We start from the raw sequence: 23,905 nt of genomic DNA, 5'->3' as shown, positions 1-23,905 counted from the left end.
GCTACCTGCCTTTATAAATGTCACAATAGGTTGTTCCCAGCAGGTTAAAACCAAATTTTTTTAACTTTGTAAATAAAGCCTATTCTTCAACTATAATTATACACATTCCATTATTTATATGTATTTTGTCTTTGTCTAAGTTACTAAATAAATGTGATGAACTAAAAAGTACATTCTTCGCCTTTGAAATCTAGTATTTCAAAATTGCACTTGATTACATAAATAAATCTACTTCCTTACTTCCTAACACTGATATACATGTAATTTATTTATGTTGCAAAAAAATTAGGGTAAGGAAATTAAATTCTAATGCTGTGTCATTGGATCATTGAGACATTTCACATCCTGCAAAACAGAGATGAAGAACCCGTTTACTGCAGCCGTTGATCTTTTAGTCATGTATGTACTAAAAAGTGTGTGACATTTCTCAACATGTTCACAACGGATGGAAATTTCACAACCTTTGAGCCCGCAACCGTGCATGAACTTCACCCTGTTACTGTCACAGCTCCTTGGTTTACTCACATGCCTGAAACAAAAGGTGAGCAAGAGCAGCCAAGTTAAAAAACCACAAAGTAAAGGGAAGGTCAGACATGCAAGTAATCCAAACTAGTTTATGCCTGCACCTTTTGTGCACGGTCTCTGCACACACAGCTGGATTTACCAATAAGTGTAATATACGGTAGTTCAATTACATATGATGGATTTATTGTAGCCTGGTTCCATATTTTCACATGTAAAATATTTGTGCATATCACTTATAAATTTGACTAATTAGGGGGTGACTGATTCTGTATACTGCAATTATATTCCTGCAAGAAACTTCATTTAGACCTTTATCTAGGGAAAAATATTTACAGGAAATATGAATGGCCAGTTAACTTAATATTTAATTTTGAATCTATTATACATTTTATAAATGATATATATTTTTAAATTGTGTGAAGTGTGTGAAATGAACTCAGTATTTATTCATTTAATTACTTATTTCTTTTTTATTTTATTTATTTATCTGGTTGTAATTTTACTGAAGCTCAGCATTTCTAAAATTATATATTCGATTAGAAGCAAATTTTAAGGGAGTTTAATTTAAGTTTTCTTGAAGATATACTCTGCAAGAGTATATTCATCCTTTAATGTTGCAACTGGTAAAGGAGGAGCTAATTTAATAAATTTCTATACTGCTGCTGACTAAACTGACCTGTAAGATATCATGATTTTGTTGATAGTCCTCGTGTTTCACATTAATAATTTGAATCTAAGTAGCCGACACAATATTTCCCTTTGAAATGTAGAAAAGATTTTTTTTTTTTTTTTTTTTTAAAGAAACATTCAAATACAGGGACTACAGATTAAAAAAATAGCATTGCTTATATTTATTAGTTTTCAAAATATAAAAAAAAAAAAATACCATGATTTCTTTTTTTTTTAAAAAAAAGTATATAAAAAAGGGAGATACTCAATATAAGTAGCTAAATGTAGGCCTGCCTCAAATTTGCAATATACTTGGTCAGTGTGTGGTCCTCGGACCTCAGTTTGGGCCGCTCCACCTCTACAGATATCATTCTTGGAGCAGAGCCTACATGGCCACAAGTCCGCGCACGTGCGCGCGCACATTGAGTGCGCTCCTCCATAAATAGACGCCCGAGCGCGAGACACTACAACAAACAACAGTTTTCCAGCCAAACATCCGCTGAAATTGGGACATTTTTACGGTATTTTAAATGGAGAGAGGAGAGTACCGGCACCAGGAAAAGAAACGGAGGAGACGCTGTCTGATTTTAACTGTCGTCTCTGTGCTGCTGCTCATTATTATCGTCGCTGTTGTTTTGGGACTGACGCTCCGGAAGAACACGGACAAACTGAAGACAACTTTCATGGCAAGGTGTGAGGAGTTCAAGGGGTAAGTGTTTTTATTTCTTTTTAACTGAATATCATGTTTAAAATGAACCCGGCGATGACCTGGGCTTCCTCACACAACTCTGAGACTGAGAATAATTAAATTAGGAATGCAATTTAAGATATGCTAAATATTTGGTGCAAGTATGCATTCAACTGCCAGTTCATTAGGTGCACCTAGTTATAACTAAATGCAGTCTAGTATAACTTTACTTTGTGGACATGTTAGGGGAGGATGTAGTTGATCTGTATTGCATGATAGTAGCAGGTGTTTCTATTATTTTATCCATCCACTTTATATCAGTGCTCTGTAAAAGCAACTGTACCACAAACTACATGCTTCAACATGACAGTACAGTTTAGTCAACACTTAAAACAGTTCAAAAATAGCATTTTTTGCATACAGTTGTATTACTGCATTAGTTTTAGCAGGTGTACCTAATAAATTGTCCTCAGAGTGTATGTAATCCTCAATTTAGGTAATTCAGTTGCAGAAATAAAGATTTCATGACTGTGGGTTAGAGTGTGTGCATGCTTGTTTGCAAGCATTTGTCCAGACATGCACCAATGATTTACATTACTATGACGTAATTGTGGAGGATTGTAATCATATGAAGTGCTATCCGGGAAGACAGAAAGTAAATTTAATGCTTTAGCTGGATTTCAGCCCAAAGGTTTGGTTTAGTCAATGATTACATGATGGGCCTCCATAAGGATATGTTTAAACTTTGTTTCTTTACATTTCACCAACAACCACTTTGATATAGTTAGGAAAAAGATCATGATAAAAAAAAAATGCAAACATGTTAAGTGGCACAAATGCTACTTAAAAGGCACCCACAGGTTGCAGAAAAAATCCCACCTACGTTTGGAAGCACAAACACTGATGGCAATGCAGTTACATGCCACTGAAAAATCCCCATGTTTGTGGCACAAAACCTGCTAGAAATGCAGCTGCGGGTTGCTAAAAAGCACATTTGGTGGCACAAACACCACTGGAAATGCAGCCACAGGTTGTAGCACAAATGCTGATAGAAATTCAGCCAAAGATCACTAAAAAAACCTTGTTTGGTGTCACAAATGCTGCTTCAAATGGTCAATGTGTCACTAAAAGCAACTGGTGTTGTGTGTTGTTGCTGGTCTTGAACAGGTGGCATGCCATCCACCATCCCATTCACCTCTCAGTGACAAAGTTAGCTCATGTACTACGTCAGTTTATATGATATGATAGGTATGAAATGTACAAATGTGACGTATCTGTGGCTTGCAGAAATGTATAATGCCAACACAGAGACTGGGTTGTTCTCACCCATGACACTGCATTCTCAGGTAAAATTGTTTCTCTGTGTTCATGTTTCAAATACTTACTAGTTTGTGAGTAAATATAATAAATAAACTGTAATTTGTACAGTCTGCACCTGCTCCACTTGGTTCTACTTGGTCGTACCCTTCAGCCTTTTCCAGCAGAGTGAAGCTGAGTCACTAAGCAGCACTGTCCTTTATTTTTCAGATATGACTGTGAAAAGGTCTGGGGTGCATTTGAACAGGCCTATGTCGGGCGGGACCCGTGTAAAGTTCCCATGGAAGCCTATGACCCTTTTATTGCCGCAGCTGCCTTCAAACCAAAATGCAACAGAGTAAGCAACACAACACTGTCTGTCTGTGCACATAATTCGCTCTTTTACGATGCAAAAACATACATTTCACAACCGTGTTTTTGGGTTAATAAGATGATGTTCTGGAGCAAAACGAAGGATGTGGTCCATGACTTCACTGAGAAGAAAGATTGTTTTGTCACCGTGGAGGACACTCTGTTGGGATCTGTGCTGAATGGTCTAACCTGGTGTGGAAAGGAGGGCAGCACTGGTAAGACTTTTCATGATAACTCCATAAATTATTTTAGTTTATTATATGCAAAACAAATTAAAAGATAAAAAAAGGAATGCAGCAGTCATTTAACTATATGTAAAGTACAGTGTCTGACACCTAAGAGATGTCTTCAGTGATTTGTCGCTACAACATAATTTAAGCAACAACCTTTCATGCCCTGTTGCGACAGGAAAATCTCGTGCCGGTGTCAAATGCCAGAGGTGTTATTTGTGAAGCCCACAGTATCATATTAAAGCCTGTCAAGTCAGGTCAGGCATTTTCAAAGCCCATTTATGAGGCTAAAAGCACCATGCAACTGGTGCAACAGTAACAGCCCAAGAAATATTACCAAAAATCACAGTTCAGGAGCTACCGTCTCTTTGCTAAACAACATTAGTCTCCAGAAAAGGGGAGAAAAGATTCTTCAAAACTCCTGTCTACCTGCAAAACATGTTTTCAGCTTCCTCTCTGCTTTTAAAACTATTTGGACAGACAGAATGTGATGAGGTTGCAAAACTGGAACTTCTTGCTGTGTGCTTAGCATGCAGGAGAACTATGGTGACTGACACAAAAACAGGACTTGACCTATCTAGAGCCAGTGTTTGCTTTTGTCCATTCTGGGCTACTGTACAACCACATGGTGGGCTCCGTGGAAGAGGAACGTCCTCCTTATGTAGATATAAACAGCTTATTCTAAGATAGCAAAAAACACAACATTTCGTATTTTCAGGTGATGAAATATAGTTAATTGGACATTGGACCTTTAACTCCCAATACAGAACTGTTTTTATTATAATCCATATGATATTTTAAATGTTTGTACCACAGCAGTACAAGCTTGTTTCATTCATTTGTTTTTCTTTATTTTATTTTTTTGCATTAAGTTTTTATTGTTTGACCATGTTTATGTTTTGAATCATCTATATTCTGTCTTAATGAGGGCATGTGGTGTTTTAATTGTTTTGAATCTTATACACTGCACTAAAATCCATTAAGTTTTGACTCTGTGTGTGTGTTTCTCTAGAAACATTCACGACCGACTGCCCAGGATGGACAGACTGTGTGAATAACACTGTTCGCTCATTCTGGAACAGAGTCTCAACTGCTGTAAGTCATTGACAAGAATACAGTTGTTTTTTTTGCCAAAAACACGACAGTTGTGGGATCAAGCAGCGGTTAAAAAAACACATATGTGAAGCATAAGGTGAAATCTCCGGGTGCGTAAGTGATTTTGATGGAGAGGAGGAGAGAAAAGGGTCACTCAGCCTGGTTCTTCATCAATGAGGCTTTGTGTCGGTCTCCATGGAGCCACATTGTGCTGCTCTCTCCTGAGCGAGCAGTGGCAGCCCACACATTCAGAAGAGCCTGGTTTGGTTTGTCTGTGTTTTATTCTGCCAAAGAAATGCCAACACATTACGTACTTTTCCACAAATTCACCAAAACAAATGGAAAACACAGATTTAATCCAGTATAAAACACACATGAACATGCATAAACACAAAACAAACCAAAAACAGCGTGTAAAACAAGCAGTTAACCACAATAAAAACTCTGAAAATATGTGTGATATGAAGGAAAATCTAACCTCATGTCACCTTAGAGAGTTCAGTGAGTGCAGGGGGACCGTTTTATTCTCTTTCAGCAAGCTGTGCAGCAGCTTCAAGCAGCTATAAGTGGTATTTTTACAATAAAATGTGTCAAATTATGATGTGGAAAACAGTGTGACATAGTTAATGGGGTTGCTAATAAACCAGAAGAAAATTTTAATTTGCAGTTTCTCTCAGCTTTACCAAAACTTTAAAGTGATTTTCAGCTCATCATTTCTTTTCTGCACTGACACTTGATTGAAAAAGTTGTCCACCTGATGTTTGTGTGGATAAGCCAAATTCCAATATTTGCACAATAGTGGATGAAAAAAAAAATGAATTTGCAAATTCCGACTGGCCACTCACGTGGCCAAAGGCAATCGGTTGTTGCAAGTTTAAGAATAAAAATGACAGGAATAATATATTTTAATTAAAGAAAATTGAGCCTTACGCTGGCAATGATATGAACATTTCATAGATACAAACTATATCACTATTGTCACCGCTAGTTCTTTGATGTCACTTTGGTGTGTCTGGGTCTGAATATGCATAGTTGTAGTTTTTTTCTAAATTAAAAAAAAAAGATCTGCAGTTGAAATCTAAATTGAATTTCCTTGAAAGTCATCTTGATCTGTGTAGTTTGCAGAGGCTGCCTGTGGTGACGTCACCGCGATGCTAAACGGCTCCATCACCACACCGTTTCATCCTGCAAGGTGAGTTTCTCTGAAGCTCCTTCATGACTTCAGTTAAAAGAAGAGAAGAAGAAAAATCTTTCTAATTCATGCAAACATTTTGACAATGAAAGACGCACTAAAGATGCTGTGTAACTTAGTCACATGATTTTCTTTACTTACTGATTATCACATTCTTCTTAATAGTGGACTCCTTTTAACACATTTAGATCACACCAACAACCACTGATAATAGCCTGATAACAGTCAAACCGACTGTTTTGTCAGACAAACTCCCCAAAAGCCAGAGAAATTCAGTCAACTATTAGTCATTAGTTATTTTTCTGTTTTTGAATAGTCGGTTCAACTCAAGCCCTACAGTAATTACCATATTTGGTCTAGGTGGACTGTGAAAATGTTAATTAAACCACTTGCAGTTCTAGCACTGACGCTTGTTAGAAAAAAAAAGAAAAACTTTTTAACATTGTAGGCTTGTGTTTGGTTTGGTTGGCTAATGTTTCAGATTACAATCTAACCAACAGCAAAACCAGCATCCATATATCACTGTGGATTAGATATATATGGTATAAACAACAATCACATCAGCCTCAAATCATCATACTTCTGCTCTGAGTGATTCGTGTGTGCAGATTTCTTCAGGATATAGTTCTCTGACCAGTTTAAGTTAAAATTACATGATTGTAAAAAAAGATGTTGTGCAGCAAGAGAATAATTCCCAGAGATTATCACACATCCTTTAATTAACACTTGAGTTATTTAAGTGTTGTGCTGTGCAGTATACAAACAAGGGGACACTGAAAGTGCAGTTATAAAGCTTTTTTAGTAATACAAAAAAAAAATACACTGTTGAAAATTATGTACAAGAAACACATCTAAATCCTGTTCCTTTATTTTAAGTTATATCACATCCTTTTATATTATCTTTTTTGATGAATAAATTGTGCTTTTTTTATTTGTGTTGTCAGTATTTTTGCGAGCATCGAGGTGAAGAGGTTCGACCCCGCCAAAGTGAAAAGTCTGAATGTTGTTTTGGTCACACAGAAGAACAATGTGTAAGCTTTTTCCTCATACACAAGACTCCTGCAACATCAATGTCCATTTTCTGCTTAATTGTTAATGTCTGAATGTTTTGTGCAGTGAAAGTCATGTTTTTTTGCATCCTCTTCAGGACAAACTGCACAAATGCATCTTTAAAGGATTTACAGAGAGAGCTGGATGATGGAATTAAATATGACTGCAAGGAAGTGGCTGAGTAAGTACATGATGTTTGGGTTATCACATGTATGTTTCCTCTCAGTGCGCTGATTGCATGGTATTTGTGTCTTTGTCTGCAGAGAGCAGCTTGAGGAGTGCAGCTCTAATCCAGAGACACCGTGTGGAGCCTGTTGGTGAAGATGCGTGCACCAAATATCAGATGATGCGAGACACAACAATCACCAGCTGTAAAATATATTTTTCCAGAGTTCATTTTCCTGTAAAGTCTTTGTAAATTAAATAATGTGCTATTATTTGGTCTGTTATTTTTGCACCTGTGGGCCAGTTTGACTTTATGTGAAATATTTTTTATATAAATCCCACTGATGCATTTTTACAGTATGACAATGCACCTTTGTATTTTGTCAAAGGTTCTGATTTTGATGGGGTAGCTTTTTTATCAGGTGTTAAAGAGTTAAGTTGTGGCACAAGTGCTATGTACTGTAGGGTTAAATACCAGTGCTGCTATCTAATCAAGTTCAACTGATGATCTCACTCCCACCTGGTGGCAGAAATTGAAATGTTTATAATAAAACGTTTAAATACGAGGCTGTGAAATTGTCTTTGGATTCTAAAGTGTGATGATGATTGCCTGTAAAATCATTATTTATGTGACAAATTTTAAAGAAAAAGATAAAATTTTATAAGAATCATCCAAAAAGTACAGCTGAGCGATATATCAATGATATATCAATGTTTTGATAGATAAGGTCTAAGATTTTGGATATCATAATAGCATAAATGTTGTTTTTTTTCCCTGTTTTTAAAGGCTGCATTAAATTACAACGCTGTAATTTTCTAAACTTAGCAGACTGTTTAAGCTATTTTCTGACAAACCTTAAATCACTTAGTCATCAAAGTCACGTCACTGATGATTACTTATTGAAAATCTCATTGGGTAAATATTTTGTGAAAGCACCAATAGTCATATTGTCCCAAAACAAACAAACACAAACAAAACAAAACTTAATACAATTAGGTTGAACTTGAGCTACTAAGTGGAATTTTAACCTTACATTATCTTTGTTACATATTATTGTTAAATATTAAACATTTATTGACTAGATAAGACGCTCTCTTTACCACCTGCAGGAAGTCATACATCTTTTGTAATGTTCTGCTTTCATTTGGTTCTTTATTTGTTTAATCATACCATGGCAGTATAACGGTCATATAAAATAAGAATAGCCCCGGCAATAAGAACAGCCCTGAAGCATCAAAGTTGTAATAAAAAAGAAAGTTTTATAATACTTATATAATGCATGACGCCCAGAGAAGCAGCTGCAGCGCGATGCTTTCACATGCATGCTTCACCTTTAGGATGGTGATGAGCGGCCTGGTTTCCTCCAGACATGACACTTAGAATTAAGGTCAAATGGTAAATTCTTGTTTAATCAGAATATTGTTTCTCACAGTCCTTAAAGTGCTTTTATGTGTCTTTAATTAAAGAACAGCTTTGGTCTGACCACTCAGCCGTAAAGCCCAAACTGGTGTGTTGCAGTAATGTTTGTCTTTCTGGAAGTTTTTCTAATTTCCACACAGGATCTGTGGATGTCAGCCTCAGTGAGAGCTCCGTTTGGCTGTAAGCTGAGCTCCAGGAAGAGTCCTGGTTGTTCAAATGTCTTGTATTTAAGAATGATCGAGGTCCACTGTTCTCTTAGGAACCCAGCAGATTTACACCCCTAAATTTGAATGAAGAAGGGTCCTTCAACCGCACGGCTTGTTTTTTGTTCTAAACAATCAGCTGAATAACAACAGGTGGACTGCAATCAAGGAAGCTCCTCACACATGATCAAGAGGAGTGAGAAGCACCTGAACTACAATTTAAGTGCCACAGCAAAGAGTCTGAATGGAAACGTGATATATACCAGCTTCTCTTTTCTAAAAACATTTACTAAAAATTCTTAAACTCTGTTTTCACTTTGTAATTATGGGAAAGTTTATATATATAAATGTATATATATACATACATACATACATACATACATATATACATATATATATATATATATAAACTTCCCCTTTTCCCCTTTTGTTGAGGCTAAGCTTGTTTATTCTTGCTTTTTAGCAGATTACAAAGTTGCATTATAGGAAAAATGTGTTATGAAATAAAATATATGTTGTGTTATATAGTTTTAAACAAAATTAGTTTTGTTATATTACACACACACACATACACACACACACACACACACACAACATATATAGCAAAACTAAATATACATTTGCAATTTCAGTTTTGCACTCATTGTACTCACCAATGATTAATGATCGACTAGTTTTATTAAAAGGGGGATAGATATCCATCCATCCCTCTGAGAATAATGACGGTGCAGCCTTATTTTTACAACCTTTGACCTTTGACGCAAGTCACTGATAAGCACTCGTACATAAACAACTCAGTGAGATCAAAACTTCCTCTGAACTTGTTTTAAACAGAAGGGACTCTGGTAATGGAAAAAAAATATTTTGCAGTTGGTGTTGTTTGCATCTTTGGGATATGTGCGGTTATTCTCCTGGTACTGTTTGTTCCTCACACAGCCGAGTTTAGGAAAAGATTCATAAAGAAATGTGAGGAGTACCCGCAGAAAAGCCACAGGTAAGACTCTCTGTATTCAGTGTTTGATTTTGAGTAAGTATTGTGAATAAACATGGTCAGCCACTACTGAGTGTTTGCATTTATTTTTTAGCTGTCAAGATATATGGGAAACCTTTGAAAAAGCCTACGTAAATAAGAACCCACTTAACTTTTCTGAGACAAACTATGATCCACTCTTTGAAAAGATTCTCTTCACACATCCAAGAAGCCAAGTAAACATGCACGATCACACAACTGCTTGTAACTCACATTAATCAAAGCAGATTGAGCTCCATGATGCAAAAGTAATACATTTGACAATGTAATATCGACTGTTTTGGGGTTAGACGATGCTCTGGAGTGGCACAAAAGGGCTGGTCCATGACTTCACAAAGAAGAGAGGTTGTTTTTTTCACCCTGGAAGACACTCTGTTGGGGTCTCTGCTGGATAATCAACGGTGGTGTGGACTGAAAGGCAGCAAGGGTAAGATCTGTCAGGCGCTGTGCAATGGATAACCTCAGAAGTATGATCTGTTTGGTTCAGGAAGCTGTAGTTTATGAACTTGTCTGAAATACAGCAAAATACAGTAATCGCACTTAGAACAACACTCACGAGGTTGGCAGGGTCATTGAACCGTGAGAACGTGTTTGCTTTGTATCCTTCTGAAAAATTGGGATAAATTGGGGCATTCATCACAATTACTTGTATGAGGTGTGTGAACATTTATAAATATCATTCTCTCTGTATTTTCTGTCTGTTATTTCTAGAAACGTTCGCCTTTTTTTGTACAATTTACAAGAACAACAATCCCGTTATTTCATTCTGGAAAAATGCCTCCAGGAGGGTAAGTGCCTGCAGGAAATTGCAACACGTTTTCATCCCAAGTTGTCACATATCACCACTTTGTCAGTGGGTATCCTCCTACGTCTGCTGTTACGTTTCAGGATGCCGCTACCGTGATGTCAACACAAGCACATATTGGGATTACTCTACAAAAACACTTGGTTATGTTTAGGCAACAAAAGCAACACCAGGACGTAAACAAAAGCACATGAGGCAATAAAGGCATGGATTGTTACCTTCATGCTTTTCATGTTACTTTGTTAGTAGCAGCGTTTCAACCTGACGCCATCCAGCATCATGCAGCGGATCGTAACAATGTGAGCGGTTTATCTGGTCGCCTTCTCAGTTGATGTCGCCAGGTGGTGTATTATACGACTATAAAAGGTGGCTTTTGCCTTTGAGCTCTCACATCAAAATAATTGCTTAAGTTGTGGTATTTGAAGACATTTGAATGACAAAACCAACCCTGTGCGATAACTCTGTCACAACATCTACTGCACCTGTGAAATGTATATTTTCATCGCTTAAATGCACTGTTTTTAGATGTATACATCATGACAGTGTCATATACTGTCATATCCACCTATATATCCATATATCCACACATCCATATTTGATTGATTTATTATTACTTTTCTAACATTAGGCAATAAAGCTGATAAATATGCAATAAGGGATGCAATAAATAAACTTTTTTACCAGAATGAATATATTCAGATGTAACCCTTTGTGTTCACATTTTGGTCAGTAGTATTTTTGTATTTATTTTTTTAGACTTTAATATCATATTCTATGTCTGCAGTTTGCACTATATGCAACTGGTGAAGTAACAGCTATGCTAAATGGTGGCGGTGGCCAAAAACCATACGACCCTAAAAGGTAAGAAGCACTAAACTCATCATGTTAAAGGTTTGCTTTGATGCAATCTGTCTAAACATTCCTCTTTTGTTTTTGCTGTTTAGCATTTTTGCAAGCATTGAGGTAAAGACACTCCAGTCCCCCCGGGTGAAGCGCCTCAATGTTATTCTGCTCACTGACAACAACAGTGTGTAAGAAGTTCTCGTTATTTCTCAGCTGGTTTGGCCAAAATGGGTTTAAAAATTTTTTTTTGTATGCATCTGGGAAACAGTAATAATAGTTTCTTTTATTCAGGAAAAAGTGCAATACTGACGCATCTCTGCAGAATTTAAAGAATGAGCTGTATGACAAAGGAATTTCTTATACTTGCAGAGATGTGACGAGGTAAGTTCAGCACAGATAATCTCTTCTGATCACGCAGATAATAAGTGACATTGCACCATGTTTTCCCCTCTGACATGTATGTTTGCATCTTCACACAGTAAACTTCATGCTTTTTTGTTTTTGTTGTTTTTCACTGCAGATCTCACATCCGGAAATGCATAAACGAAAACTATGCCTGTGGAACCTGCTGGTGAAGATATCTGAACTAAATGTCAAACTACAACATCACAAGACACATGAGACAGCTGCTAAAAACAAAAAAAGAGTTTTAATTTTTTTTCCAGTCCTTGCAAATTCATTAGAATGCTACTAAATGTTTTGTAGATAAAGTCATTTTGACAGATTTATTTACTACATGTGGCATATAGCTTTTCTTTGAAAAATTATGCTAAATTATTAGTCCTGCTATCAGAATATGTGAGATTCAAATAAAATTTTAAAAGGTCAAGTGAAGTTATCTTTGTGTTTTGCAGTGGGTGGGCACTAAAATTGCACTTTTTAAAAAAAAAATTACATTCAAGAAACTTGAAAATATAAATAAATAAAATGTAATAACAATAACAATAACAATAATAGTTCGGTAAGTCTGATTTAATTAAGGAAACTGCTTGCTTCACTTTCTAAGATACTTCTCTCAAACCACACAAGAACACATAATCCTTTTCTCTGACATTTAATACATGTACTTTAACATTTTTCTTTCCTTTTTGCTTCACATGAAACTGGATCCTAAGGTTAGACGAAGGCGTATGCAAATAAAATAAACCACTAAACCACCGAACAGGATAGAAAGTGCTCATAAAACACGGTGCCTGTTTTTGGTTTTATTTTCGTGGGTGTAGGCCACAAGCTGTCTTATCTATCATGTGTGTGACCCGAAGGCGTGTGCAGGGTGACACAGATAGGAACTTAAAGTGTGAATCTCTTAGAGTGAGATTGTTGTGGTAGGAAGAAGCAGGCTCGCCGAGCACAGTAATCACGTCCTCTTTCCTTTCTAGTGACTTGCTGCTGTGTCACACATACCGTAAATAGGCTGCTGTCGGTGCTGGGAACACGCTGCACAGGTGTTACATGAAGAAAGGCCCCCTCTGTAAAACCACTACATGGGGTACTATGACAAGTACTGTAATGTCGGTAAACGCTGTAACTGTTTTAGTCACTGCCACACCAACACCACAACTACTACTGATAATCTTTAAATATCATGAATGTTAATGTGGTTACAGTGAAAGATAGGAAGTCTTTTTTTTTTTTTTACATTTTCATGTTTATCTATAACTGGACTTCACTTAAAGTGAATTTAAGCTATTATCTGGCTTATGCATGCAAGTCTGGACAGTTATTATTTGAAAAGAAGATTAATGTTTGCTAAAAACTAACAGAAGAAAAGTGTTTTTGCAGAACATTTTGATGTCACAGTGAAGTCGACCTTTGACCTTTTGTGTATAAAATGTGATCATTTAATCCACAATATTCTATTAGACATTCGTCTGAAAATTTGTAGAAATTTCTAAGTTTATGCCAAAAACCTTGAGGCTGCAGTGGCTTTGACATCTTACCTTTGACCACCAGATATTTATCAGTTTATTCTTGAGTCCAAGTGTGCACCAAATTTAAAGAAATTTGCTCATCACACACACACACACACACACCACACACACACACACACACACACACACACACACACACACACACACACACACACACACACACACACACACACACACACACACACACACACACACATTTAAAAGGCCTATTTCCAGCAATAAGTAGGCTACACAGATGCAGGCTAATGTAAGTTACTTCAAGCAAAATAATGTATCTTATATATATATATATATGTTTATTAAAAGACATATATTTTTGTATTATTATTTCCTTTTTTTACATTATTTTGTTTTTGCTTATTATATATTACATGTTGTGCACTGTATATGTTTTGAATATGTGCTGGACCCCAAGAATAGCACTAGTTATGTTGCAGCTAATAGGGATCCTAAATGAAACATATGTATAAAAAAATGTACATTAAACTACAAAATAAAAAAAAATCACAAATTCACAAAAAAGAGCAAGTACTACAGCTAAAAGTGCAATAATTTGCATCTAATGACACCTGCCTTTGTAATAAACTGTTTTGATTTTAACAGATATATAGCAAACATCCTTACAGAGGAGGATCATTTATTTTATTTTGTACTTTGTGTTGTATTTTCTTTACATAAAGTGGGATATCCCAAAAATCTGCTGGAGCCTCCCCAACATCTGCCAAAATTTATGGAGGTGGAAACTCCCACGTCATCACAAAAAAAAAACACACACACAAAAAAATAGTACAGTTATTACATACATTATTTTAGTGTGAAAACTCTTGCCAGGGGAAGAAACGTGTCAAATTTGCTTAAATAAAACAAGTTTCTAGAAAGAGTGGAGGAGCAGCCATGGGTCGTCTCCCCTGCGCAAAGTGCCGGTTAGTGGAGGAGGAGCGGCGGCGTGTTTTCCCCTCTCCTCCTCCTTCCCTGAAACGCGCCGCTGTGACTCAACTGATTGAGTAACACGATAATCCTGCGAGATGTGTGATTTTCCCACAAGCCGCAGCAGTTAGGTTTCGCGTGTGTTTTTTGGGGACAGTTTTATATTCAAATTTGTGTGTGTGTGTGTGTGTGTGTGTGTGTGTGTGTGTGTGTGTGTGTGTGTGTGTGTGTGTGTGTGTTTTATACATTTCCGGCCTCAAGTGTGAGAAGTTCTCACAGTAATCCAGGAAGAAAACACGCTGAACACGCTGAAGTTCACACCAACTGTTTGCTGTAAAAAATGAACTTTTTCATTTTTCTCCATCTCCAGAATAAGAGTGGACTGAAAGTAGCCTGTTTACTTTTTGGTATCTATTTTAAGGTATTTATTATTCAGTCTTACTTAACAAGTGTTTAAATCTTAAAATAATAAATATTTTTATACTTTATATAAAATAGCGTTTATTCCCTGTCAAAAAATATTTTTGTAAACACAGACCCCTGCTAGTACTGATGAATGTTAATAAAGTAGGTTCATTATTTTATTTTATCATTTATATAAATTTTGATATATATTTAATATTATCTATCTATTTGTAGGTTAATGATTTTTCTTACAAAATGTAGTTATTATTATACAAAATATATAAAACATGGTTGATGTAACCATTTTTCACTTAATCAATTTCTGGGTTATTGATTTCCACTAATTAAAAAATGTATTTATTAATATAAAAAAAAAATACATTTACATGTGGGTTCCTGGTCATACTAATGTTGAAGATAATAAAGTTATTTTTATTGTATTTGTTTTTTAAAATATTTTTATTGTATTTATTGATTATTGAATTCCATTATTTAGAATAAATTTAAAGAAATTTAGTAATTTTTATTATTATTTTGTCTTTTGGCCCTTTGCTATTTTTGGGAGAGTTAGGATTTTTTGCGATATTCTTTTTTTTAATTAATATGGATATTTATTAATCTGCTGATTTATTAATGACAACTGGAAGGTGAGATTTTCTTTAAGACAGTAAAGAAAATCAATTTATTATTAGTAAACAATTCAAGAACATCTGCGAGGCACATTAGGCTACATTACAAAAAATAAATAACTAATAAAAAAAAAAATAAAAAAAACTGCGTGTGAAATGTGTCATTTCTTGTAGTGTAACATCAGTTATTTCCCTTAGTCATCGATCCGGTACGTAAACTCATTGATAATTACCGCTCGAGCTGCTGATCAGCTACTTGTACTTTCCTTTCCTTCGATAAAGTCGTCAGCGGCTCTGCCCCTGTGACTCCACGCGAGGGAATCCCGGCAGCTGATTGGACGCTGCCGGTTGTATGACGTCACAGGACGGTATAACTGAACGCGCGGAGTGTGTCACTTTCATATCCAGCTGTTGTGACATCTGCGCATGTCGAGGACTCAAGAAAATACTATGGTGAGAGATTTTAATTTAATTGTACTATATATTCTTTTATGTGTGTCTCTGCATATCACAAAAAGTTAAAGTTACTTTAAAAAAATTATTATGTTCGGAGAAAATCTACTCTCTCCCCATTATCAACAACATGTTTGTCTTTTACTGAAGGATATACTCCTTATTTCATGTCTTTTGATTGTCTAAAATGATGTGATGAATACATTTGAGAGCTCCACGTGCAACCTGAGTGTAGGTGATCGCGTGACAGTGTGGGGATAATTCACACCATCTGTGTGGGATCTGAGTCAGCTGTCACGAGGTGCATTTTTCTGCACGCCTATCATCAGCACAGCATCTCTAAGGATGAGGATGACAAAATGATCTATGTAGGATAAAAAGCAACACCCGAGCAAGTTAAACCAGCCAATGTACGCTTTTTTTTGCCTGACAAATAATTTTGACAATTAATTGATCATCAAACTTGCAGTAAAGTCATTTTCTGTTGATTAACTAATTGACTCATGTTTCAGCGGTGGATAATATTCTCTTTTTTTTCTTATTTATTAATTTTTGGGACATTTTAAGCACTGATTAAATAGATTTTTTTTAGATAGTGGTAGCGGACAATTGACAGAAAATGAGGAAGAATAATGAGCAAGTCCAGACAATTAGCCTGCCTGTTGCTTACTCTGATCTAAAATGAGAATTTCACATGCTTTTAATGTCATAAATAAGAATTTTAAAATGGCCATTAGGCACAATATTTTAACTGTGCCTACATTCATAAATGTTTATTTATTTTCATATAGATGTTTTTTATTTATTCGTTGCTGATTTTGAGATATATAACATTTTATTTTTTTATTTATTTACACCTTCAATTATTTATTTATCTATTATTTTAATAATTTTTACCTCTTGTCTTTATGTCTTTTATTTTGTTTTGTTGCTTTATTAATTCAAATTAATATTTGTGAATCTATTGTGTTATTAATGATGGCTGAAAGGCCAGTGTCCCTAAAACAAAAACAATTAGGAAAAGTAAGACTTGCCAGAGCCCATATTAAAAACATAAAATAGAACTTTTGATAATAACTTAATCATTATCAATAAATATCAAGATATGAATGTTTGAGGGAATGATTTTAATGATGCTGTAATGTGTGTCCTCTGTTTTGACAGTCACTACATGAAAATACAATGGACCAACTGCCTGCAGAGAGATCCCAGACCTCAGACAACAGACTGACCCACAGACTGTATCCATCACTGCCCAACATAGACAGGTGAACATCGCGTCATTATCAGCAGATTTTAGGAGTATTTCCTATAATTTACTGGCATGCAGTGAAAAAATACCCAGATCCTTTACTTAAAATACCATACTTCACGTCCAAAATTAAAAATGTTAGTTAAATAAAAAGCACAGAAGTATTTTCAGCACTTATCAAAAGAACTAATCATGCAAATTTAATTCTTTAAAAGTGTTGAAATTAAACTCTTTAAAAAAAAACCATCACTTATGAGTACATGTAAGAGCATGTTAATGTTGTTCATCAATGTGGAGCCAATTTTGTATAAAGTAACATACAACGGGAATTGTAAAGTAAACTGAAAGTAAGTTGAAACTGTACTTGAGAATGTTTTATTCCACCACTTGTGGCTTAAAAAAAGACTACAATGTTTAATGGTCATTTTTCTTTTTGTGTTCAAGTGTTTTCAGGTATGATGGTTGTGTGGCGGACCCCGCCACTGGAGAAAAACCCCATACAGCTGCAGTTACTCATCCCGACAGTCTACAGGGAGACACTCAGGTAATATTAACAATGCAACATCAGAAGATACGTCTGAGTCCTTAACCACAAGGAAATGACCGTGTTCTTTGTGTTACTGGAAACCCTCTATAGCAAAACTTCCAAAAATGTGTAAAAGGAAGTCAGTGGACACACTCATAATTGCCCATGCAGTCACAGATGGACTTACCATGTGCCACATTTTAATGCTTCCTCTTTTTTTAAATTTTTTGTTTGCTGTAGTCAGAAGTTGGCGGCAGCAGTGACGTCAGAATGAAAGCACAAATACTTATCTTAGAGGAGCAAAGACAGGAGGTGAGTACATTTCAAAAGTGAGATTTATGTTCATCCCAAAACATGCATGTACCTAAAAGATTTGTGTTATTTCTCTTTTACTCAGCTTCTTTCTATAAATGAGAAATGGGCGAGAGAGTACCGAACCATGGTGCAGTACTACAAACAGAAGGTAAGAAAGGGACGAACTCTTGTTTGATGCTTCACTTTAACGTCATTTCTGTGCTTCACGCTTTGTGTCATGTGACATTTTCTTTATCTCCAGGTCCGAGACTTGAAAGAAATACTGCAACATAACAACTTAAATGAGGACATGCGGGAAAACGAAGACAGGGACGACACATTACACAAGAAAGACAAAGATAAAGAAATGAAATGGGTAAATTCAACACTTATTTAAAATCCAGACACAATTTAAGGCATTTTGGTTGATTCAGGATGTAAAAATGTGGATTGTAATTTGATTCTCAAGGGACAGTACACACAGACGGGTGACAAGCTACTAAAAGCAGAGAGGGAAGCAGAAGAGCTGCGAGCACAAAACAGCACTTTGACCCGAAGAGGGCAGCATCAGCACGAAGAGATCAGAAGACTGAACAAAGTGAGTCCTCAAATGAATGAAAATCTGAGTGAAAGGAGTTTTGACTGTTTAATCTGTGCGACAACATGAGGATTATAGCTGATTTATTGTGTTTGTACAGGCTCTAGAGGAGGCGCTTCAGACGACTCAACCTCTCGATGTGAGCAGTGAAACACTACAGGATGTCTGGAAACAACAGGTGAGTTCATGCGTCATGTGTGTATTTTTGAAATTATGCTTATTTGCTTTCTTGCTGAAAATAAGATATATATAATATATACTGGAATACAAAATAATGTAATACATTAGCTTTTCTTAGCCTGGCTCTGTCCATGTTTTAAAAACTCACCCAAAAGTTCACTCACTGACTCGTGCTGGAGTGTTTTTTGACTTGCATCCAACCCTTTAACAACTGGATCTACGAATAATCTGAACCTAAAAAATAAATAATTTATTCAAAAGGATATCAGACTATTCCTTCACTGGACTCAATCCTTAAATCGTGTTTTCTTGTTGTCCATTTTTAGGCTGAAGTCTACAAGGAAGACTTTCTGAAGGAGCGCAGGGACCGGGAGAAGCTTAAGGAGAAATGTCTGGAACAAGACAGAAAGTTTAGGAAAGTTTACAATGAGCTGCGTGTCCTCAAATCTCAGGTACGTCTATACATAGTTGTTTTCTGTCCTCATCTACCTGTCTTTTCATATTAATATTTTTATTATAGCCTATTTATTTATTTAACCCCACTTGTCAAGTGCTTGAGGGTTTTCTGGGTTAACTTTCTGTATAACTTTTTCATTTTTAATAAGCGCTAAATGAATCAAATCAGTCAGTATATGTGTTTGTATTCTGCCATGTTTAGAACAGTAAATACAAGAAAAAAAAGCATGAAGATTTTAATATAGTGTCTTGATTTTCCCAGGTGTCTCGGACTCGTCCTCCACAGCCTGCACTTGAATGCTGCTGCACTAATCAAGCCACAAACTGGGAAGTCCGCCAGATTAACCAGAACCACATCCAGCTTCAAAGACGCTACACTCTCAATGACAAACCATGAAGTTTCACGACCCCGCTGCTGTTTGTGTGATAATGTATGTTGCACGTCTCGGGTCACAGTTCGTCATTAGCAGAGTCAGACTTTGCTATTTTATCAGTCTGGACAACACCAGTTTTTGGCTGTCTGCTGCAGGTTTGGCTTCAGGTGGTCCTTGTCGTGGTCGTATTGAGGCCGATCCACTAGTCTGGGCCCATTAGGTGACAATGGAAGCATAAAAAGACTCTTAAACAACCGGTGAAATAGAAATGTGACCCTCCGGTTTAATCACTTTCCTCAAGAGGAGAAAAGCAGCAAAGACTGAAATAAAATACACAACTCATTGCGTGCGAAGTTTGCACTGAAAGCTTGTTTAGTTCCCCTCGTGACAGAGGTCCTCAGGGAGATATCATATATTGCACTGCTCAAACACTAGTGATTTTATTAAAAATGCAACATGAATGAGGGATCTTCCTGTTTCAAGTGCCTGTAACCACAGAGTGCCAAGTGCAACAGGAAAATCCGAGCAGCGTCATCATTGTGGTCTGCTTTGACAACAGAGAATTTTGAAAAGACGAACACGGGCACACCCTCGTCTGGCAGGAGGAATTAAAATGCCAGCGATGACGAGAGCTGTAACTTTGTCTGACTCATCATAAAGCACCGCTGTGGTATGCACACACATCACCATGTCGCAGACTATCTCTGTGAAAGAGCGTCTTCTTGTTGCAGAAATTCGTTCAGTATTAGTTTACTTGCAGCTGAGGCCTGTCAGAGAGGGAAGGGGATGTTTGTGGGTGAGGGAGAAATATATAGCAGCACTTATTTAGAGTATATTTATAAATGTCTTACTTGTTGGCACATATTTGTTCTATTTTTTTGTGTATTTATCGTGAGAATAAAAAATATATATATGAATGTGCATGTGTGTTAAATGCAAACTGCTGTCACACACACAAGAGGGAAAGAATATATCCATCACATATCACAATTTCCTTCTTCATACCTTCATCCCGTGCAGGGGATGTACACGTGCATGAAGTCAGCACTGAAAAATCTACAATCTTTAGGGACCTCTACTGGTAGACAGAAGTACTAAAACTTTAACTCCTTTAATGATGAAAACCTGTACTTAAACTCATCAGAGCTCCAAAAAAGAAAAAGAAAAAAAAAACCATGATATTTTGTTGCTGCATATTGGAAAGACTAATCAACAGTGTTTTACATGTATAAACAGTATATGAATGGATAAATGGTTTATACTACACTATACAGCACTATAGTGTAATTGTAAAAAGATGTAATGACATTAAGTGTTAATTAATGAGAAGCATTCACATCAGGTAAATAAACAGTCAGTTACTGATAACACAGGATACCAATCACAGCCAATTACATGTACTCATCTATAAACGGCTTCAAAACTCCCTTACACGTTCACATCAGTTTTACTTTATTAGTCATCTTGGTTTGACTGTTTTCAACAATCACCAAGTCTGGCTTGGTTTAAAAAAACAACAACAAAGAAACCCCAAAACCTTAATTCATGCTGTTAGATGTGAAAATATGCTGGCTCTATAAACACTAAAACGACTGTTTAAACGGAGTCTGATGGCTTTAAAGATGTTCAGCTTTAGGCTGTTTGCAGTTCAACAAAAATAACCTCTCTTCAACAAAAAGGTGATCTCTGTGGGATCCTTTTCATGTTGAATGTTGTCAGTGTCACACTTCGCAGATGAAAAACTAAAGAGCACAACTCAGAAGGTAAGTGGACAAAGCTTTGAGTCGAGTACAAGGAAGCAAAACGAGGTAATCAACAAATTAACAAGGGGTTGGGCTGAGGCAGAACATGCAGGCAGGGTCAAAATCTAGATTAAAAAAGTCACAAGGCTGATATGTAGTGCTTTAATGCTGCAAAGCTGAGGTACGGGGCACAAAGACAATCTGGCAGAGCGAAAGTGAAAGTGGACCAGGATATATAGTGGAGAGCTGATGGGGGAATGAGGAGCAGGTGAGTGATGAGGAGCAGGTGAGTGATGAGGAGCAGGTGAGTGATGAGGAGCAGGCAGGAGGAGCAGCTGGGTCTGAAATGACAGCAGAGTTTGAAAAGTACAAACAAACCAGGTGAATAAATGACTGATAAATGAACAAAATATAACTGAAAACCACGAGACACTGAAAGTAACAATCTGAACCTATCAATGGCAAAAAAAAACACACTTTCGGTGGGTGTAAAATGATGATGCACAAATGCTCCAGGCATTCACACCGCAGCACAAGACCATTTTAAAAATTGTTGTCTCCATTGATTACTTAGAAACAAAACATGGAAAATAGTGTCCAGGTTAAAAAATAAAGATAAGAAGTTACTGAGTCACCAGAGTTACCACTGTTCATCCTGACAGGTACCTGGAATTATATAATGTATTTGTACTTAAATACTGTTACTTTCTTTTATTGCACTGTATAAATTTGAAGGGAGCTGACAAAAACGAAGAAATATAATAATAATAATACACCAACGCCCACACCTTTTCGGTCCTGCTTTTTGTTTTGGTTTTGTGTTTATTTGTTGTTGTTTTCAGTGCTATTAAAGCAATGACTTATTGCTTATTTATTGTATACTTACTTTTGTATTTAAGTTTTATAAGTTGTAAATATGACTAAAATTAAAACTAAACTAAAATAAAAACTAACCTTTGAATGTTTTAGTTCCTCCTGGATGTTTTTAAGGATCCTCCTCTGAAACAAAAACAATCATCAAAATATTCTGTATCACTATATCATACATGTTTATGCTCTGCAGGAATTTTTCACCGGACCCAGTGTACGCTCACATTTTAGGCATTTTGGTGACATACCTCACCTGTTTCGCCCATAGTTCAAGTGGCTGCAGCAAACAGAAAGGCTAACTTTTCCTTCACAGGGCCACAGAATGTTTTTGCAACAAAACTAATTTCGTGATCTTAATCTGGAGAAATATCCTGGTTTTGCTTTGTGCTGTGATGATGTCTGCTTGAGCCAAATAACACAGCAATCAAGACCAGGTGGAGGTTTCTCATAGCTGACAGATACATAAACAAGAAATATAACTGCAGCTCCGATGACTTACGATCTTATAACTCTGTCCAAGAGTGGAAATGATATACATTATGTGTATGATACCCCTGTGGTGGACAGACAGGTGCACACATCAGATTACAAGCAGGTTCAGCCAATGGCCTGAAAGCATGAAGCCCTTTGAGCCCCTCACACTGCAGTCCTTAAAACCTCCATATATGGTATCCCTGGATACTCTCAGTTACCTTAATGACCCACAAACATGTGCAGGCTTAAATCCTTTAAGACCGTAATGAAGTCGAGTAAAACACTGGCAGTTGTGGAGGCGGGTTTTGAAGAAGTTTATTGGCACAGTAATAGCAGCAATGTGTTCTTTGTTTATTCTCAACAACAGTCTGTTTCTGTTTGGCAGTAAAAAAGTTCTCTGGCTAATAGTTTAATTTACAGAAAGTGAAAAATGATGACACGTTGAGCTCAGCCTGAAGTGATTGTCAGCACAATTGCATAAAGTGCATATGCAACACAAAGAAAGTGAAACTGAGAGTGTTTTAAAGTCACCACGTCGGCTTTAGTCGCTGCTTCGCTGCTACATTCAGAGTGGTTTAGTCTGAAGATACTTGCTGTTTATAAATAGATGCAGTAATGTATGATGGTGATTACGTTTCAGGGCTGTTGAAATAAAATATATTACAATGCTGTTAAATGGTACCCAGTGCTCTGTGTTGTAGTGCAGTGGTTCACAGCTGGTGGGTCGCAGTCCAAAAGTGACTCGTAACCATGAGCTTTTATTTTGAAGTACATTGAATTTGCAGCACAGAGCTTTTATTTTGAAGTGTGGTCTCCTGTTGTATTGTGAGAGTTTTTTTTTTCAATAACACTAACGATTTTATTGCACTATTCTTAGTATTATGTGGCCTGTTTTTAATTTCAAAAATAAGAATAGGCCTAAAGGACTGTTCTTCTTCAATGGAGGGGGGGTGGGTGTTTTTTTTCTTTTTTTTTTACCTCCCCCAAAGCCACTCCCACATGATGTGTTAAAGGACTGTTGGACATTGAGAAATTATGTCATTTTGGCAATTTTCTATTAGGAAAAGGAAAACACTATTTAAAAAAAAAAATCTAAAAGTTTTAAAGAAAGAAATCGCCAAAAATATTAAAAGAAAAATAAATTACAATTTTTTTTAGAGAAAAAGAATTGCCAAAAAAATTAGGAAGAAGAAAGCTGCAAAAATGTTTTT

At 36.3% G+C, this 23,905-nt stretch overlaps 2 protein-coding genes and 1 pseudogene across 2 annotated transcripts; all 3 read left to right on the top strand.

Annotated features, from left to right (window-relative positions):
* The first annotated feature begins 1,602 nt into the window (after nucleotides 1-1,602).
* Nucleotides 1,603-7,848, top strand: LOC121960727 (ADP-ribosyl cyclase/cyclic ADP-ribose hydrolase 1-like). Its single transcript, XM_042510569.1, has 8 exons — nucleotides 1,603-1,903; nucleotides 3,410-3,536; nucleotides 3,630-3,765; nucleotides 4,793-4,875; nucleotides 5,994-6,067; nucleotides 7,012-7,098; nucleotides 7,215-7,298; nucleotides 7,381-7,848. The coding sequence occupies exons 1-8, from the start codon at nucleotides 1,725-1,727 to the stop codon at nucleotides 7,436-7,438; spliced, it is 828 nt and encodes a 275-aa protein (XP_042366503.1). The 5' UTR covers nucleotides 1,603-1,724; the 3' UTR covers nucleotides 7,439-7,848.
* A 1,884-nt stretch (nucleotides 7,849-9,732) lies between these two features.
* LOC121960349 lies at nucleotides 9,733-12,207 on the top strand (annotated as a pseudogene).
* Nucleotides 12,208-15,856: 3,649 nt separating this feature from the next.
* LOC121960807 (TNFAIP3-interacting protein 3-like) lies at nucleotides 15,857-20,372 on the top strand. Its single transcript, XM_042510668.1, has 10 exons — nucleotides 15,857-15,928; nucleotides 17,093-17,196; nucleotides 17,625-17,724; nucleotides 17,947-18,018; nucleotides 18,104-18,169; nucleotides 18,263-18,376; nucleotides 18,470-18,598; nucleotides 18,699-18,776; nucleotides 19,105-19,230; nucleotides 19,497-20,372. The coding sequence occupies exons 1-10, from the start codon at nucleotides 15,902-15,904 to the stop codon at nucleotides 19,629-19,631; spliced, it is 951 nt and encodes a 316-aa protein (XP_042366602.1). The 5' UTR covers nucleotides 15,857-15,901; the 3' UTR covers nucleotides 19,632-20,372.
* Nucleotides 20,373-23,905: the final 3,533 nt, after the last annotated feature.

This window comes from Plectropomus leopardus, chromosome 21 (assembly GCF_008729295.1).
Source record: "Plectropomus leopardus isolate mb chromosome 21, YSFRI_Pleo_2.0, whole genome shotgun sequence".
In the NCBI taxonomy this organism is placed as follows: Eukaryota; Metazoa; Chordata; class Actinopteri; order Perciformes; family Serranidae; genus Plectropomus; species Plectropomus leopardus.
The sequence above is the reverse complement of the archived record's forward strand: the minus strand, read 5'-3'. Positions and strand labels throughout refer to the sequence as shown.

Excerpts from the sequence above, each read along its gene's own strand:
- LOC121960727 (XM_042510569.1), top strand. The coding sequence starts at position 1,725 with ATGGAGAGAGGAGAGTACCGGCACCAGGAAAAGAAACGGAGGAGACGC. Across the intron at positions 3,537-3,629 it reads TCAAACCAAAATGCAACAGA|ATGATGTTCTGGAGCAAAAC; the intron begins GTAAGCAACACA and ends TGGGTTAATAAG. Across the intron at positions 3,766-4,792 it reads TGGAAAGGAGGGCAGCACTG|AAACATTCACGACCGACTGC; the intron begins GTAAGACTTTTC and ends GTGTTTCTCTAG.
- LOC121960807 (XM_042510668.1), top strand. The coding sequence starts at position 15,902 with ATGTCGAGGACTCAAGAAAATACTATG. Across the intron at positions 17,197-17,624 it reads TCACTGCCCAACATAGACAG|TGTTTTCAGGTATGATGGTT; the intron begins GTGAACATCGCG and ends TTTGTGTTCAAG. Across the intron at positions 18,777-19,104 it reads AGGATGTCTGGAAACAACAG|GCTGAAGTCTACAAGGAAGA; the intron begins GTGAGTTCATGC and ends GTCCATTTTTAG.